We start from the raw sequence: 14,552 nt of genomic DNA, 5'->3' as shown, positions 1-14,552 counted from the left end.
CTTAAGTTGAACTAAAATAATGATATGAAAATAATTACATTAATAGATAAATATGTTGTACATAAAAACTTGAACACGTTAAAATGGTACTTTTTCCATGTCTGTGAAAAATGTTAAATCTTTGACAATCACCTTGTAGTTTGTACATTATTCAACAGCCTTAAAATCAAGTTATTCTTATTCAAGTTAACTGAGTAATTGGCTGCTATGGAAATGAATGATATATTATTTTAAGTTCCTCCAACATAGTTTAAAATATTTTTAAGTAGTTAATGTATAATTAACAGTAAATATTAAATGTGTGATATGATAATAATGTATGTGAAAACAGTAGTTGGAGCAGCATTTAGAAAGTTTTTGATGATGTAGAAATTGATATGAACTGTGTTCATTGCTAAGCCTGAAGGGTTATAATGCTAAGATTAATCATTTGATTCCTGCTGTGGTTATGGGTCAAATTCCATATTGTACAACTTCACATTTAACAACAAACAAAGAAATTTTTTTTTAATTTTATGGGTTTCAGCTTGTTTTTCAGAACAGTGTAATGTATAGAGGAAACATTTATTAAATACCTGTAAAACAGTTACACCACCTCAATGATTAGTATTTTCTGGAACAGCAATTTTAAAGGTCCTTGTCTGTGTTTTAGTTTGTTTGTTTTTTAAATGAAACATTATTAATATGCTACTTGATTTTGACATTAATGTTTCTGTATTGACTTTTATGTCAAACTAGAAATTAAATCTCTTATTCAACCACCTCTAGACCTGAATCTACTACATTAGGTTAGATTTTCTCTATTATTAAAGTTTGATACTTCCAGGAGTCACCACATGTATTATAGTTATTGTAGTCCATTAATTACAGTAACTTTAGACTATATTTAACTGTCTAAATCATAAGAACTTCCTTAAACATTAAATGTACAGTTTAGTTAATAAACGTTTTTGTAATTTATTATCCTTCTGTAGTGTTGCAGTTTGGATTTTCCACAATTTTTGTGGCTACATTTCCTCGCACCATTGTTTGCTATGCTGAACTTCATCATAAAAATCAGGCTCGGTGCTAGGAAGTTTTTTCGCTTATTACGACAACCTGTGGCAGAAAGAGTTAAGAACATTGGTGAGTGCACAGTGTGGTGAATACAGTAAGCTGTTTGGTTTAAGTCTGTTAAGATGAAGTTAAATTAACAATGTTACACATTTTTTATTTCAGACAAGTCTCTTGATTTATCATGTTACATACATTATGTATTATTGCTCTAAATAATCAGTAATTTGAATGTAGTTGTTATTTAGATGTTAGTATGTATTAAAATATATTTGCCAACAAGATTGACATGTACTATTCTCTTTTTTGACACAATTCTATTGAAAATATAAAAAAATAGAAAAACGATACAATTTATAGTAACAGTTATTACAAATTAGGGTTTAGGTACAAGAGGTTTAGCAACAATTCTGAGTTTTATATATGATCTAGAACTCGATGTTTTATCGACAGTCCAGGCCCATAACAAGGAAATTCAATCCAAGTTGAGACTGTCACACCTCACTTAAGCTGGCTATCTTGGATGACTTTGCACTGGTTAAAAGCTGACTTTTTCCAAGAATGGTATTTAATGTTCTTGTAAAAAAAATAATATCCCAAATTAATGTGCTGAAATTGAATGGTTTGTAATGTTCAAAATCTACTACGTACCTGGTCTCCAGTTTTGTAGTTTTGTGATTAATTGGTGTTAATCACAATTTTTTCTTCTGAGGCCTATATCACACTGACTTTAACTGACTAATAATATTCTTCCTGCTCTTGGCATGTTGGGTTATATAGTTTATTGTGAGTTTCTAGAATACTCACCAAAGTTGGAAGATGCTAGTATTTTCATTGAATAAATAAATATTAAATCTTACTCTTGAAAATCTTCTACAAATTTCAAGAACAGATGGGACTTGTGCAATACATGGCCAACAATATACATCACATGCAAAAAAGAAAACTATTATGAAACAAGCGTAGGTACTAAAACAAATGTATAATGGTAAATCTGTTAAAACAGAGAAATGACAGTCTGAAGCTCTTAAAATGTAGACAATAATGTTGTGATACAAAACTTCATAACATACAAACACTTTTCCATTAACTGAGTGAGGCCTGATATTAGTAAATAATAACAATCACTCTGACAGTCATGTGTAAACCCATCAGTTGTAAGAAATATTTGGATTTTAGCCTTTTAGGTATTTTCATTATGACATTCAACTTACCCAGATAGTGAATTAATGTAATATTCATACTTTGAAGTTTGTTTTATTTCAAACCTTGATTTTTTTTACACTAAATATACACAGAAGAGTTATTAGAGTTAATAACTTCTGATTAGTCTTTAGTGACAAGTCTTAATTCATAACTTAGCTGAGATATATTTGTATATAATCCATTTTATACATGAATATAATGTTAATGAAAGAGAATTGTTTTGTAAGCAAAAAAATAATAAAAAGATTTAGAGAGTAAAGTTATTGAAATATATTCCAGTTATCCTAATAGGTTGATTCTATTTTGATAGGAATATGGTACAGAATTCTTAATTCTGTTGGAAAGATTTCTGTCATCACAAATGTAAGTACAGAGAATTATGAGCAATGTTTGTACTTGTTCTTAACACTAACTGTTAGTAATACCACGTACATTGATTACAGTGATAAAGGAAAACTTCATACACATGTATGATATTGGAATCATTATAAGTGAAATAAACTCTCTGCATTTCCTTTCAAATTTTATCTAAATTATAAAATTATTTTTAAAAACATTTGATGTTCATAAGGTGACTATTAAATTACTGTAGTTAATGTTATAAGTATAGGTCAGTTCCAAAACTGTTACTCAATATGATTTCTTTTAGAATTTCTGTGTACTTGTATTTTTTCTGCAATGATTTTCTAAAGCACCTTTAGTGGGTTTATAAAATACATTGATGTGATTTCTTTTTTATGAGTCAGTTTACAGGTTTACACCTACTGACTATCGGTTGTTGTTAATTAAAGACCAAATTTTGTGCATCAAAGAATTGTCATGGTGTTGATCCATCACAATTTTGGTGTAATATGAAGACTTAATTGTTACTATCATGAAGAGACAGGAGTTTATAATGTTTTACAATTAATGTCAACAGAAACAATAAATGATTTTTAACCTTTCTAATCACTTGAAGTACAGTGTCACCATATTTTTATTCCATGTTGGAATTATATAGTATAATAATTCTATATAGTAAATTGATGTTCATTTAATATAAAAGCAATGATGTAGTAAAAAATTTAAGATGAAAATGATATTATTTTCTGTTCTATCAAGCATGGTTAGTGATGCAATAGACATTTAACACAGTGAATTTCATCATTACCCACAATGTCAAACCTAGTTAACTGTGTACTATGACGTTTACATATGTGAATATTTTTTTCTACATTGTCAAATCTACTTAATGGTGTGAAACACTTAATAAGGTTTGTTCCTACACTATCAAACTAAATAATGATACAGTATGTTATTTAAGGTGAAAATATGTTATTTTCTGAACTGTTAATTCTATATTCTCACTTTTCGGACATTGATCATCACCTTTACTTCGAGTTTGGTTGATAAAATATTCTATACATTTTTCATTTCACCAGATAGGTCACTGAATGGATTTCTGAACTTTACTCTGTCAGATTTTAGTATCAGTAACTTTTCTGTTGATATGAATATTCTTTCTGAAACTGACACCAGTGTGGAATACTGCAAGTAAGTGTTAATTTTTTGCTTTATTGTTTCAAAGTAACTGAGAATAAAAAACAATGTATGTGTGATTAAGAACCAATGTGGTGTCTCTTTAACCCAACTGGCATGGGATACCAGTGTGGTGTCTCTTTAACCCTACTGACATGGGATATCAAAGTGCACAAATCACAACCATTTTACATAGATTCAAACATTAATCCTACTGACATGGGATATGAAAGTGCACAAGTTACAACCATTTTACATAGATTCAAACTTTAACCCTATTGACATGGGATATCAAATTGTGCAAGGGGCAACCATTTTATTGAATTAGTTTCAAAGTTATCATCCATGGAAGTATTTTCCATCACTGCAACAACATTTTGACCATAATGAACCAGATGCAAGGCAATTGAATGCAACATGATACATTTGGCATGTATAAGTGGGTGGAAATTATGCCTAGCATGCATAGATAGATGGGTACAGATGATGTCTATCATGTAAAATGTATGGGTGGAAATGATGTCTAGCATGGTTAAATGTATTGGTAAAGATGATATCTAGTATGCATAGATATTTTGATGAAGATTATGTCTCGTATGCATTGACGTATGGATGGAAATGATGTTTGGCATGTGCAAATATAATGCTGTAGATGATATCTAGCATGTGTAGATATATGGGTGGAGACAATAAAGGGTTAATTAAACTACTTAATATCAATATATATTTTTAAACTTGGTACAAAAAGATACTTTATAACTTAAATATTAGTATTACATAAAATTTAATTCTTAACTTAAAAAATGAATATTTAAATATGTTCTCAGTCTGTACTTCTCCACACAATCTGGTGATGTTCTGACTTTTCATTTACAAGTTTTTTTCTCTTCTCTTGTGAGGGTTTCAGATTGTTCAACCAGTTAGAAACATATATATAGTAGATACTAACAACCCAGAACATAAAATTTCAACCCAAATGACAAACCCTTCTGTTATCTTCTGTTTTTCAAGAAATCTGTGTAACTCTCTTTTATATTGCTGTTGGACAATTGGTTGTATTTATAAAACTAAGAAAAAGAGTGTTTTCTATGCATAAATCAGGCAAGTTTCTTTTTTGTTTTGGCAGTCAAAGCCAATACTTCATGAAGCTTGCCTGATGGGTTTAGACAAAAAATGTTGTCAAGTGCATTATTCAATATTTTTTAATGTAACATAATTATTCATAGTACAAAACAAATTTTATTATCCTTCTATAAACATAAAAATAATTACAAGAGATTTCATAATATTCACCATTGGTTTTATTTTTTATTCTAAAAGAAGTAACATTTGTACAAAACTTTAACATATTTTTATCCAAGGAAGATGGAAGGTTTGTTTCTAGATTCTGTTTTCTGTGCAGTAAAAAAGTTATACATCTTCAAGAGAGAGAACTTTACTGACTTCAGCAACATTTGAAACAACTACACTAACTCTTTTAATGACTGTATTTCAGGATTGATACACAAAAATTGTTCAAATAAAACATAAATAGAACTTGAAGACAAAACACTTGGATGATGAAATTACTTTTCTGCTGGTACAAATCTATTAAAATTTTCCAGACATCAGATTCACAAAATTCCAGCAAAATCTCCTCACTCAATAGGATTTCAAAGAAACTTTTTTGGAAGAAAACTGTAGAATTAATTTCTAACAATTAGATATTGCATATGCAAACTTGCATATTGCTGTTCATATAAGAGCACAATATGTACTTAGTTGTTTAAGTTAGAAAGTTAACTTTATTTCAAAAAACTTGACTGAGTACAGATAACAGTTTTAAGGTAAAGTTGAAAATTTATAAAATGCAAAACATCCTCTATAAAATAAATTGTTTAAAGTGCTGGCTTCTATTTTAAGGTCATTTTATTTCATGATTTCTTCATTCAGGTACCAAGACCATAGAGAGCCTCCAACAGCAAACAACAAATATGAATATAAGTCAATATATTGGCAGTTTGCTACAACTTGCTTGATGTTCGTTTTTAATTTTACGGTTGGAAACAATTTTTCAAATTATAGATCTTATTTTTAATCAAACTTAATTACATTTACAGTTCATTTTTAGTTTATATTAAAATAAATCAATTTACAGTATCTTTCACTTTAGGACATAAAATACAACTTTCTTTCTTCAAAATATGGAATATTTTTAAATGCTAATTGTAGAACAAACCTGAGACTTTTATTTAACCAAAGTTTTCAAAACAGATATAAAGTGTGAATAGCTTTTACTAAATCACCTTTTATTTGTAATTTAAATTTTTTTGAGGAAGCTCAGCACATGTTTTGATGTACATAAACCCACAGGGCCAGTTGAGAAATGCTGTATTAAATTAACTTGAAGGGAGTTGGAAACTTTTTAACATTTACTGCAACTGAAAATATATAAACATTATAACGATGTACAGTTGTTTTTAATGAAGCAACATAAATAGGCTATAATAAGTAATACATTTTACTACAGCCAGGACAATCCTAGAATGTTTTTAAAAGCTTCAGTAACATTTACTAAGTTATCCTTCACAAAATGGATGGATTACTCATTTTTGTTATGAAACTATCCTTTTTTATTACCAAATTCTAAAAGTGTTAGATGTTTTTTGTGGCTTCTGTTCATCCAGTGTAATGTTTTTCTAATTGTGTAGCACTGATACTGTTCTGAATGACTGTACATGCTCATTAGTAATTTAAGAAAAATTCATGATATAATCATTGTTCATAAAGTTTTATAATCTGTAATGGTTAAACAATGTTATGTAAAAGGATTATGTTTTAAAAATTGCTCCAGTGAAACTTATCATGTTTTTACTTGTTTTTAGTGTCTTGTATTTATCATCTCATCTTTGATTTGTTGGTTGATCCCTGACATTCCAAAGTCTGTGAATCTTCAGATCAGGCATGAAAATCATGTCATCAATGATATGATTATTGAACATGAACTAAGAAAAGCAAAGTATCTTGCTTTGAATGAAAAAAAAAAAAAAAAGGAGCCAGGTTGGAAGATACAAGTAAGTAGACCAAAGGTAAGTTTGTGAATATTCTGTTTGTTACTTAGTATATATTTTTATTTGTGTGTGAATAAGTAAGAGAGTATAGTTAGAGGTTATGGCTTGTGTAAGTGTGCATACTGCATGTTAGCAGGTTCTTCAACTGATCAAAACTTGGTAAAACAAGATTCTAAACTTCAGTAAGGCAATAAGGTTGGTGGGTCATTCTAAAAAATAAAATAGCCAGGTAGGAAGATACAAGTATACCAGTGGTAAGTTTGTGAATATGCTGGTTTTGTGTGTGTGTGTTGTTGTTTTTATCAGTGTTCAGTATACATTGGTTATCAGTTGTTTTTTTTAAGTATTCTGTCAGATTATCAACAGATTAAATTTCTTTATATAATTGTAATGAAGAGAAACTAAAGTTATTTGATTAACTCCAAACATTAATATTTACTCGAAAGAAAATTATTTGAACTTAGTGAAAACTTCAGTTTATGAATTGGTACTTACTATTATAAATGTGTGCATTATTAAAAAATATTGAACATTTATCTAGATGTATTGGATACAACTTCAGTTTTTGAACAGATTTGTGTTAAATTATGTACCTGTTTACATCCTTTAATAATAATTTGAATCACTCATGAGGGTGAATGAAAATTATGAAGTACAAAACTCATTTTTTAAAGTAATGGATCTTTAGTTTTGTTACTTCTCTTTATCGAAACCCAGGTTTTAGCGTTGTAAGTCTGCAGACATGCCGCTGACCCACCGGAGGCGCATTTAAAAGAAGTGTTTTATTTCTTCTCGTCGAACCGCCTCCAGTGATGTACAGAACACCGTTTTACATTGCAAATTCGGTATCCAAGAGAGTTCATAACCGTAAGTTCAATATTCCCTTTCATGAGTGAGATTTCTTTTACCATCTTTGAGAACAATCAATTTTTGATGATTCTGCTATACTGTGATGATGTCTAACCTCCCAGTTGTCAAATTGTCAGCAGCTTTGTTATTTTTTTGTTTATTAAAACAAATAATAGTTACCTTACCAAAATGCCATAGATAGAAAGTAGTCCAGTTAACTAATGTAGTGACACTCCAGTTAATCATGAAAAAAACTTGTACATTCTGAAATTGAGCAAAAATTCCGTAGCAAATGTGAATACATTAAATTACAGAAAACTGCGTGCGAAAAATAAAATATGTGAAAACTAAATCGTGAACTAGAAGTTACACAATAAAACCTAAAAACGTCTCAGAAATATATTATTTCGTCATTTAAGAAAAGAAGAGCTAATATTAATGCTCCAACAATCGCCATGTTTCAACATTAGGAAAAAACCAGTGATTTTTTTTCTTCTAAATTTCAAATTAGAAAATTCGCCCCCAGACCATTTCTGTTTAGCAATTAACCTTTCAAATTAATGTAATTATGTATTACCAACAGACTGAAACAATAATATTTGGATGTTTGTTTTGAATTTCGTGTAAAGCTTTTCGAGGGATATCTGCGCTAGCCGTCCCTAATTTAGCAGTGTAAGACCAGAGGGAAGACAGATAGTTATCATCACTCATCGCCAACTCTTGGGCTATTCTTTTATCAACGAATAGTGGGATTGACCGTCACATTATAACGCCCCCACGGCTAAAAGGGGCGAGCATGTTTGGCGCGACGGGGATACGAGCCCGCGTCCCTCAGATTACGAATTGCCCGCCTTAACCCACCTGGTCATGCCGGGCTAATGTTCAGATCATAAATTGTCAGTCTACAATTTTATATGTGACGAAACGACCAACGAAGCTCTCTCCCATCCCGAAAGATAACTACAGCCCACTTTACAGCGATTAATCGTATAATTCCATAAAATCCACTTCAATTAGACGAAAATTATAAATTAGAATATCTATATTTATATTATGTACTCACCAGCCGTAGAGCCCTAAAGGAGAACTCACATCAAGTGAATAAAAGTGTTTGTAAAATAGCAATACTTTTCAGTGGAGCTAACAACTGCAAGATACAGTAAGAAAGAGGTTTGAGAGGGAAAGTTAATTTTAGATCCAGCGAATATTTATAGATTCTTATACAGCTGAAGAGATTTGTTATTTATTCTTAACATTAATAAGATAGAATACATAATTTACTATTTTTTATTTACTTACTTTCATTAACATTGTTCACCCATTTCAGAATTTTCGCGTAACAATGCATTGGGGAATATATATTTTTAACAAAGGTACAAATGCTTTCTGCCATCATCCCCAATTTAGAACTATTGGTTTGGTTTGTCATGAATTTCGAGATAAACTATACGAGGACTATCTGTGCTAGCTGTCACTAATTTAGCAGTGTAAGACTAGTGGGAAGGCAGCTAGTCATCACCACCCACCGCCAACTCTTGGGCTACTCTATTACCAACGAATAGTGGGATTGACCGTCACATTATAACGCCCCCACGGCTGGGAGAGCGAGCATGTTTTGGCGCGACTCGGGCGCAAACCCGCGACCCTCAGATTACGAATCGCACGTGTTAACGCGATAGGCCATGCCAGGTCCTGGAGGGATAGGAAATGTACATTATCTAATATACATCACTATTACAAACTGCACACTTCTAATTAATTTATATGACGAAATTCGTGTAATAATTTCCTAATCTTTGTTCTTGCGGGGCCACCTGACCTACTTTCATTGATTTTTGTGAAACATCGAACTAATTACACAAACCACATTCTTTTTATGTTAACTCTTATTTATCACAAAACGTGCCCTGTATGCGTTATAAAAGTTACCAAATATTTCTATTCGATTAGAGTAGCTAAAGAGTTGGCGGTGAGTACTGTTAAATAACTGCCTTTCCTGTAGTTACAGATCAAAGATGGTTCACACTTTACGTGAGGAAACAAATTATATAAAAGTATCACAATTCTTATAATTACGCTCTCCAGTGGCTCAGCGGTATGCCTGCGGAATTACAACGCTAAAAACCCGGTTTTGATACCTCTAGTTAGCAGAGCACAGATAGTTCATTGTGTAGCTTTGGGCCTAATTCAAAACAAATAAACAAACAAAATATATTGGTGTTGGGACAGAAAAATGTTTTTATCAATCTTGTTAGCAAATATCATAAATTTGATACATATCAATATTTAATTAGCTACTTATTTTCAGAAGAATTTCCGAATATTTAATATATTTATATATAAATATGTATATTTTAACAAAACCATGTTGTAGAGTTCGCAGTTGAAATCTTAATTTCAATGAAAGTTTCTCACTAATTTCTCAAGTATCATTTAATGGTCTATAACAGATTCTCGCTAAGTTTTTTTTCGCTTTATAATGATTAATAAAAATCCTGATTAATTCAATCTCCTTGGTATTGTCTTTGATATCCTCAATCTCTACAGGATCTAAATCAGATATTACATATAATGCCACCCCTCCCCCTCTTTTGTACTCTATTCCTATTAAATAGCCTGTAACCCTATATTTCAAAGATTTTGTGTCATGAAAACCATTTTTCAGTTGTCTCGTATCAAATTTCTCTATTCCAACCATGCACTTTCCTGAAGTCATCAATTTTATTTGTTATACATCTACCATTGTAACTGCTTCTACACTCATTTCCTATGCTAAGCTTTTCTCTGCCTCTATTTTTACACCTAGTATATATGCAAGGCAAAAACGTTATAACTGCTAACCCCTTTATATCGCCTGTTCTGCCAGTTGTGTCCCTTATCTGTTCTCTCGGGTAGCATAAGCTGATTCTTTTCTCCCATTTTACCTACGTGTTGTCAATGAATCACAATAACCTTTTTATCATCCACACCCTTCTCTGAATTTTTTTGTTTTCCTTCCCTCCAAATGACAGCCAGGTAGTTAAGGCACTCGACTCGTCAGCTGAGGGTCACGGGTTCGAATCTCAGTCACATCTAACAACTCGCTCTTTCAGCCGTGGGGGTGTTATAATATGATGGTCAATACCACTATTCGTCTTAACACACTTGGCCATGCCGGGCCTGAAAGTTGAATGAATAAATCAATACATATCAAGATGGAATTAAATACTGGAACCATTTCTGAACGCGTCTTTTAAAGTATTCATCTTATTTTACAACTAGATATATGCGTTCCTCAGATTTTTATTGCTAGAATTAATGTTTTAAAGTTATGTTGTTAAAGCACTACTGTGGCTTTGTAACTGTAAGATATGGTTTCAGTATAACTGTTCTAGCTGAATCAAACCCCAAAATATGTCCATACATACCGACATATTTTATGTCGTGTTCGACTTCCAAAAGCTGTCAAAAAATGATTACAATTACACTTGTAACACAATATTAGTATTAAACCTGTTAATTTTGAAACACTTTTCTTCCCGATATTTGACTTTTCTTGCTCATTAATATAATTTACTATTTCTATTTTACTTTTTTCTATAATATTTTAATTTTTTGCCTCGTTCTACTATTTTTATTTTATTTCTTCTTGATTTCCTTTCACTGTTTCTTCAATTAGCCACCTAGTAACTCAGCAGCATGTTTTCGGACACTTAATATAAGGTTGATGGACACAGCACGGATATCCCACTCTGTAGCTTTGTGTTTAACTACAAATCAACAAACAACTCCAGTAACACTCATGAGGTCATCTCAAAGGTTAAATTTTAATTAATATTATATTCTAATTTCACCAAAATAATCCTAGTTCTGAACTTCATTTACATATTATATCTTTAGTTGCTTTTTGTATTACCTGTTAAAATTATGTCACGTTCGGTTTAATTATGTATTACAAAAATCAATTTATTTCTGCCTTTGTCTGCTACAGATTTGTTAATCTTGAAATTTAGTTTTACATTTACTGTCTATAATTTTGAAAGTTGAAAAGTAGATATAAACTTCCTGTGTCAAACTTTAGAAAATCTTCAAATATATGTATTTGTAAACATTGACTGATATGAAATTCTGTGTAATAGTGTTTTGCGCTTATAAAGTATCTTTTCTTTTTATCCTTAATACCAATCTGCCTGACGTTCATATCAAGTCAAACATATCCTTGTTTATTATGTAATGAAGTAAAAAAACTTTTCTCTAACCACTTAAGTCATTAACTTGTCGAAACTTATAAATCAGGGAGTCTAGCAGGTCATGTGAGTCATTGTTTCATAAACTGTTACCAGAAGGCAGTATCAGAAGGTTTAATTCGTGATGACGAGAAACCCACTTGAAGTAAAAAACGTGTCTCAGGACAGTTGGTGTGGATATTAACACTTTACTAATAAAGCACAAAACAACATTTCGACATTCTTTGGTTATCTTCATGTTAACAAAGATATAATATTAGTAGGAGTTGTATTACTAGGAGCGTTTTGATAGGGGGCGTGTCAGCAAAAAGCCTCTCAAAGACCCAAACTACACTTTTCTCTCACAGTTGACAGGTGATTTTGAAAGCTGGAAGAGTGCCGACAAACCAATAACAACAACAAACCACCATTACTAAACAATCTAGAATTTTCACTGCAGAAGTGGAGAATTACAATAAATACGTACAAAATACAAGCCATATTATTTACAAAATTGTAAGAAAGGAAACCAAATTAATATTACAGTTACATCTAGACATGACTCTTACAGGTAACAATATCAGCAAAATTCTTAGGGATTACTTTGACTCAAAATTAAACGAGATACCACACATTAATAGCAGAAAAACCAGAATTTGGAAAATAGCGAGTTACATTAGGAATTTGAATGATCAAACAAGAAGTTTCAATAGGAAACATATTAAAGCTTAACAGAACATACATAAAACCAGCCGAAGAATATGTTTGAATAACGTGGATAAATATGTCAAAAACACACATCAACAAACTACAGCATTGTATTTTAACAAAAGCATTTGCAGTTCCACGATCAACAAACTAAATATTTCTTCACAACTATTGAAACATGCCAATTCTATTAAACAGACCTCTGGATAACTTGCTTCAATATTATAAAAACATATCAATACAAATGAACTGGTAAGCAAACTAAAGAGTTACATAATACATGATGAACTTAGCCCTAAGTACCTTTCCACTCTGAACGTCACAAATACAAAACTTAAAATTCAGTACAGTGCTAGGCTAAAAGAGTCAGATACAAACGTAGCTCTATTTTAAAAGTTTTGTGTGAAAAAATAGTATTATGCGTTTGTTTGTATATGACTGCCAGTTGGATCATAAAAAAGAGAAGCTATAAAACCATATGAATTAATATTACTCCATGAAAATGTTATGTTAATTAAAACAGCAGACAATAGACGAAATTTAATATACTGTAAGTAATACAACAAAAAAGTAACAATGCTAATTAATTACTCAAGATTTAGAAGCAGTGCAGATAAAATAGCAGTTCCCAGAGAAGGAGGAAGAGGTCTTCACTAAATCTGTCTCTCTCTGATCCAAAACATGGACCGAATTCAGATAAAGAAGAAGAATTTGATAGTGAATGTAAGTTCTATGAAGTGAAACCAGAGGATAGATAGTGTGTTATCTACATCTTCCTGAAAAAACTGTTTCGTGTCACCCTATGCATTTTTCAAATCGGTGGGCTGATGTAAGAGGTATAAATTATAGATTAAAGTCAAACTATACCATCTCGGGTTTTATCAATACAGATATTATTTCAAAATCTTGAAAAAACCAATAAAAACAATGTTTATCAGAGAATCATTGGTGTGGAAAAATGACGGCTGTAAAATTTACTTTCATAGAACCAAATGATTTGTATGTTCTTCAGTTTAGGGATGTTACAGATATTTTACAAACATTAGATTTTGACACTAATAAAGGAAGCTATGAAATTTATCACTAAGCGGTCCATGATTTTGACGGTAAGTATAACACGCCACCTTATGATTACTATATGACAGCATCTTTTAAAAGTAAAATGGGGCTTACAAGCTGAAAGGGGGTGTATAAACAGGGCCTAGAATCGTTCAAATATAAAATGTTCTTTTTCTGCTTTACAGGTCCAAAAGGATCTGTACAAGGTGATAATGATTTTTCCTAGTTACTGAGTTACAATTAAAGGTCCTTTTCAGACCATCGAATCTTTAAAAAAAAATGTTACGAATACACATTTATTGTTTTATATCTGTGGTCGACTTAGTTTTCAAGTTAAATTAATGTACGAATATAAGTCGTTATAAATTCAGCAGTTTTTTAACATGAAAAGAAATACAGTATTTATTCTAATATATCAAACAAGATAGATGTGTGAGCTATCCAGTTTTTATAAACATTTAACTTTCGTTAAAAGTAAAGGCAGAGGAACTGCATAGTAACGCTATTAATAAAAGTGAACAAAACTGCCAATATATTCATTGAAATTAATAAAGATGACATTCTTAATTATAAGCACAATTTGAATTTTACCTAATATTTGTAAAGAAGGAGTTTCATTACGACCTATTGTTTTCGACAATTGAGTTTTCAGCCATACTTTACTGGGCTTTAGTTGAATTTTTAAAATGTTCACTGTCATTGAATCTATATAAATAAATGTCTGTATGTGTTTGTTTCTTATACGTCTCCACGTTTCTTGTTCAATTAACACAAAATTTAACACAGTGATAAAGTTCTATTTGTTATTCGTCTGCAAACCATTAACTAGGTAATCAGACCAACGTCCTACAATTCCATCTTTCACAAATGCTAATAGTTATCTTTAGTGTTTTACACTATATTA

The 14,552-nt window shown here is 30.9% G+C and overlaps 1 protein-coding gene across 8 annotated transcripts in view; it reads left to right on the top strand.

The window, feature by feature from the left end:
- Positions 1-14,385, top strand: part of LOC143252862 (anoctamin-2-like) — a 47,819-nt gene extending 33,434 nt beyond the window's left edge. For 3 of the 8 annotated variants that reach the window (XM_076505653.1, XM_076505652.1, XM_076505650.1), the window contains 3 exons: positions 975-1,125; positions 2,570-2,622; positions 3,681-6,774. In XM_076505653.1, coding sequence (XP_076361768.1) covers positions 975-1,072 — 98 coding nt within the window. In that variant the 3' untranslated portion in view covers positions 1,073-1,125; positions 2,570-2,622; positions 3,681-6,774. The other 5 variants (XM_076505646.1, XM_076505645.1, XM_076505647.1 and 2 more) reach the window with 5 other exon arrangements.
- Positions 14,386-14,552: the final 167 nt, after the last annotated feature.

The sequence above is a fragment of the Tachypleus tridentatus genome, chromosome 6, assembly GCF_004210375.1.
Source record: "Tachypleus tridentatus isolate NWPU-2018 chromosome 6, ASM421037v1, whole genome shotgun sequence".
Classification (NCBI taxonomy): Eukaryota; Metazoa; Arthropoda; class Merostomata; order Xiphosura; family Limulidae; genus Tachypleus; species Tachypleus tridentatus.
The sequence above is the reverse complement of the archived record's forward strand: the minus strand, read 5'-3'. Positions and strand labels throughout refer to the sequence as shown.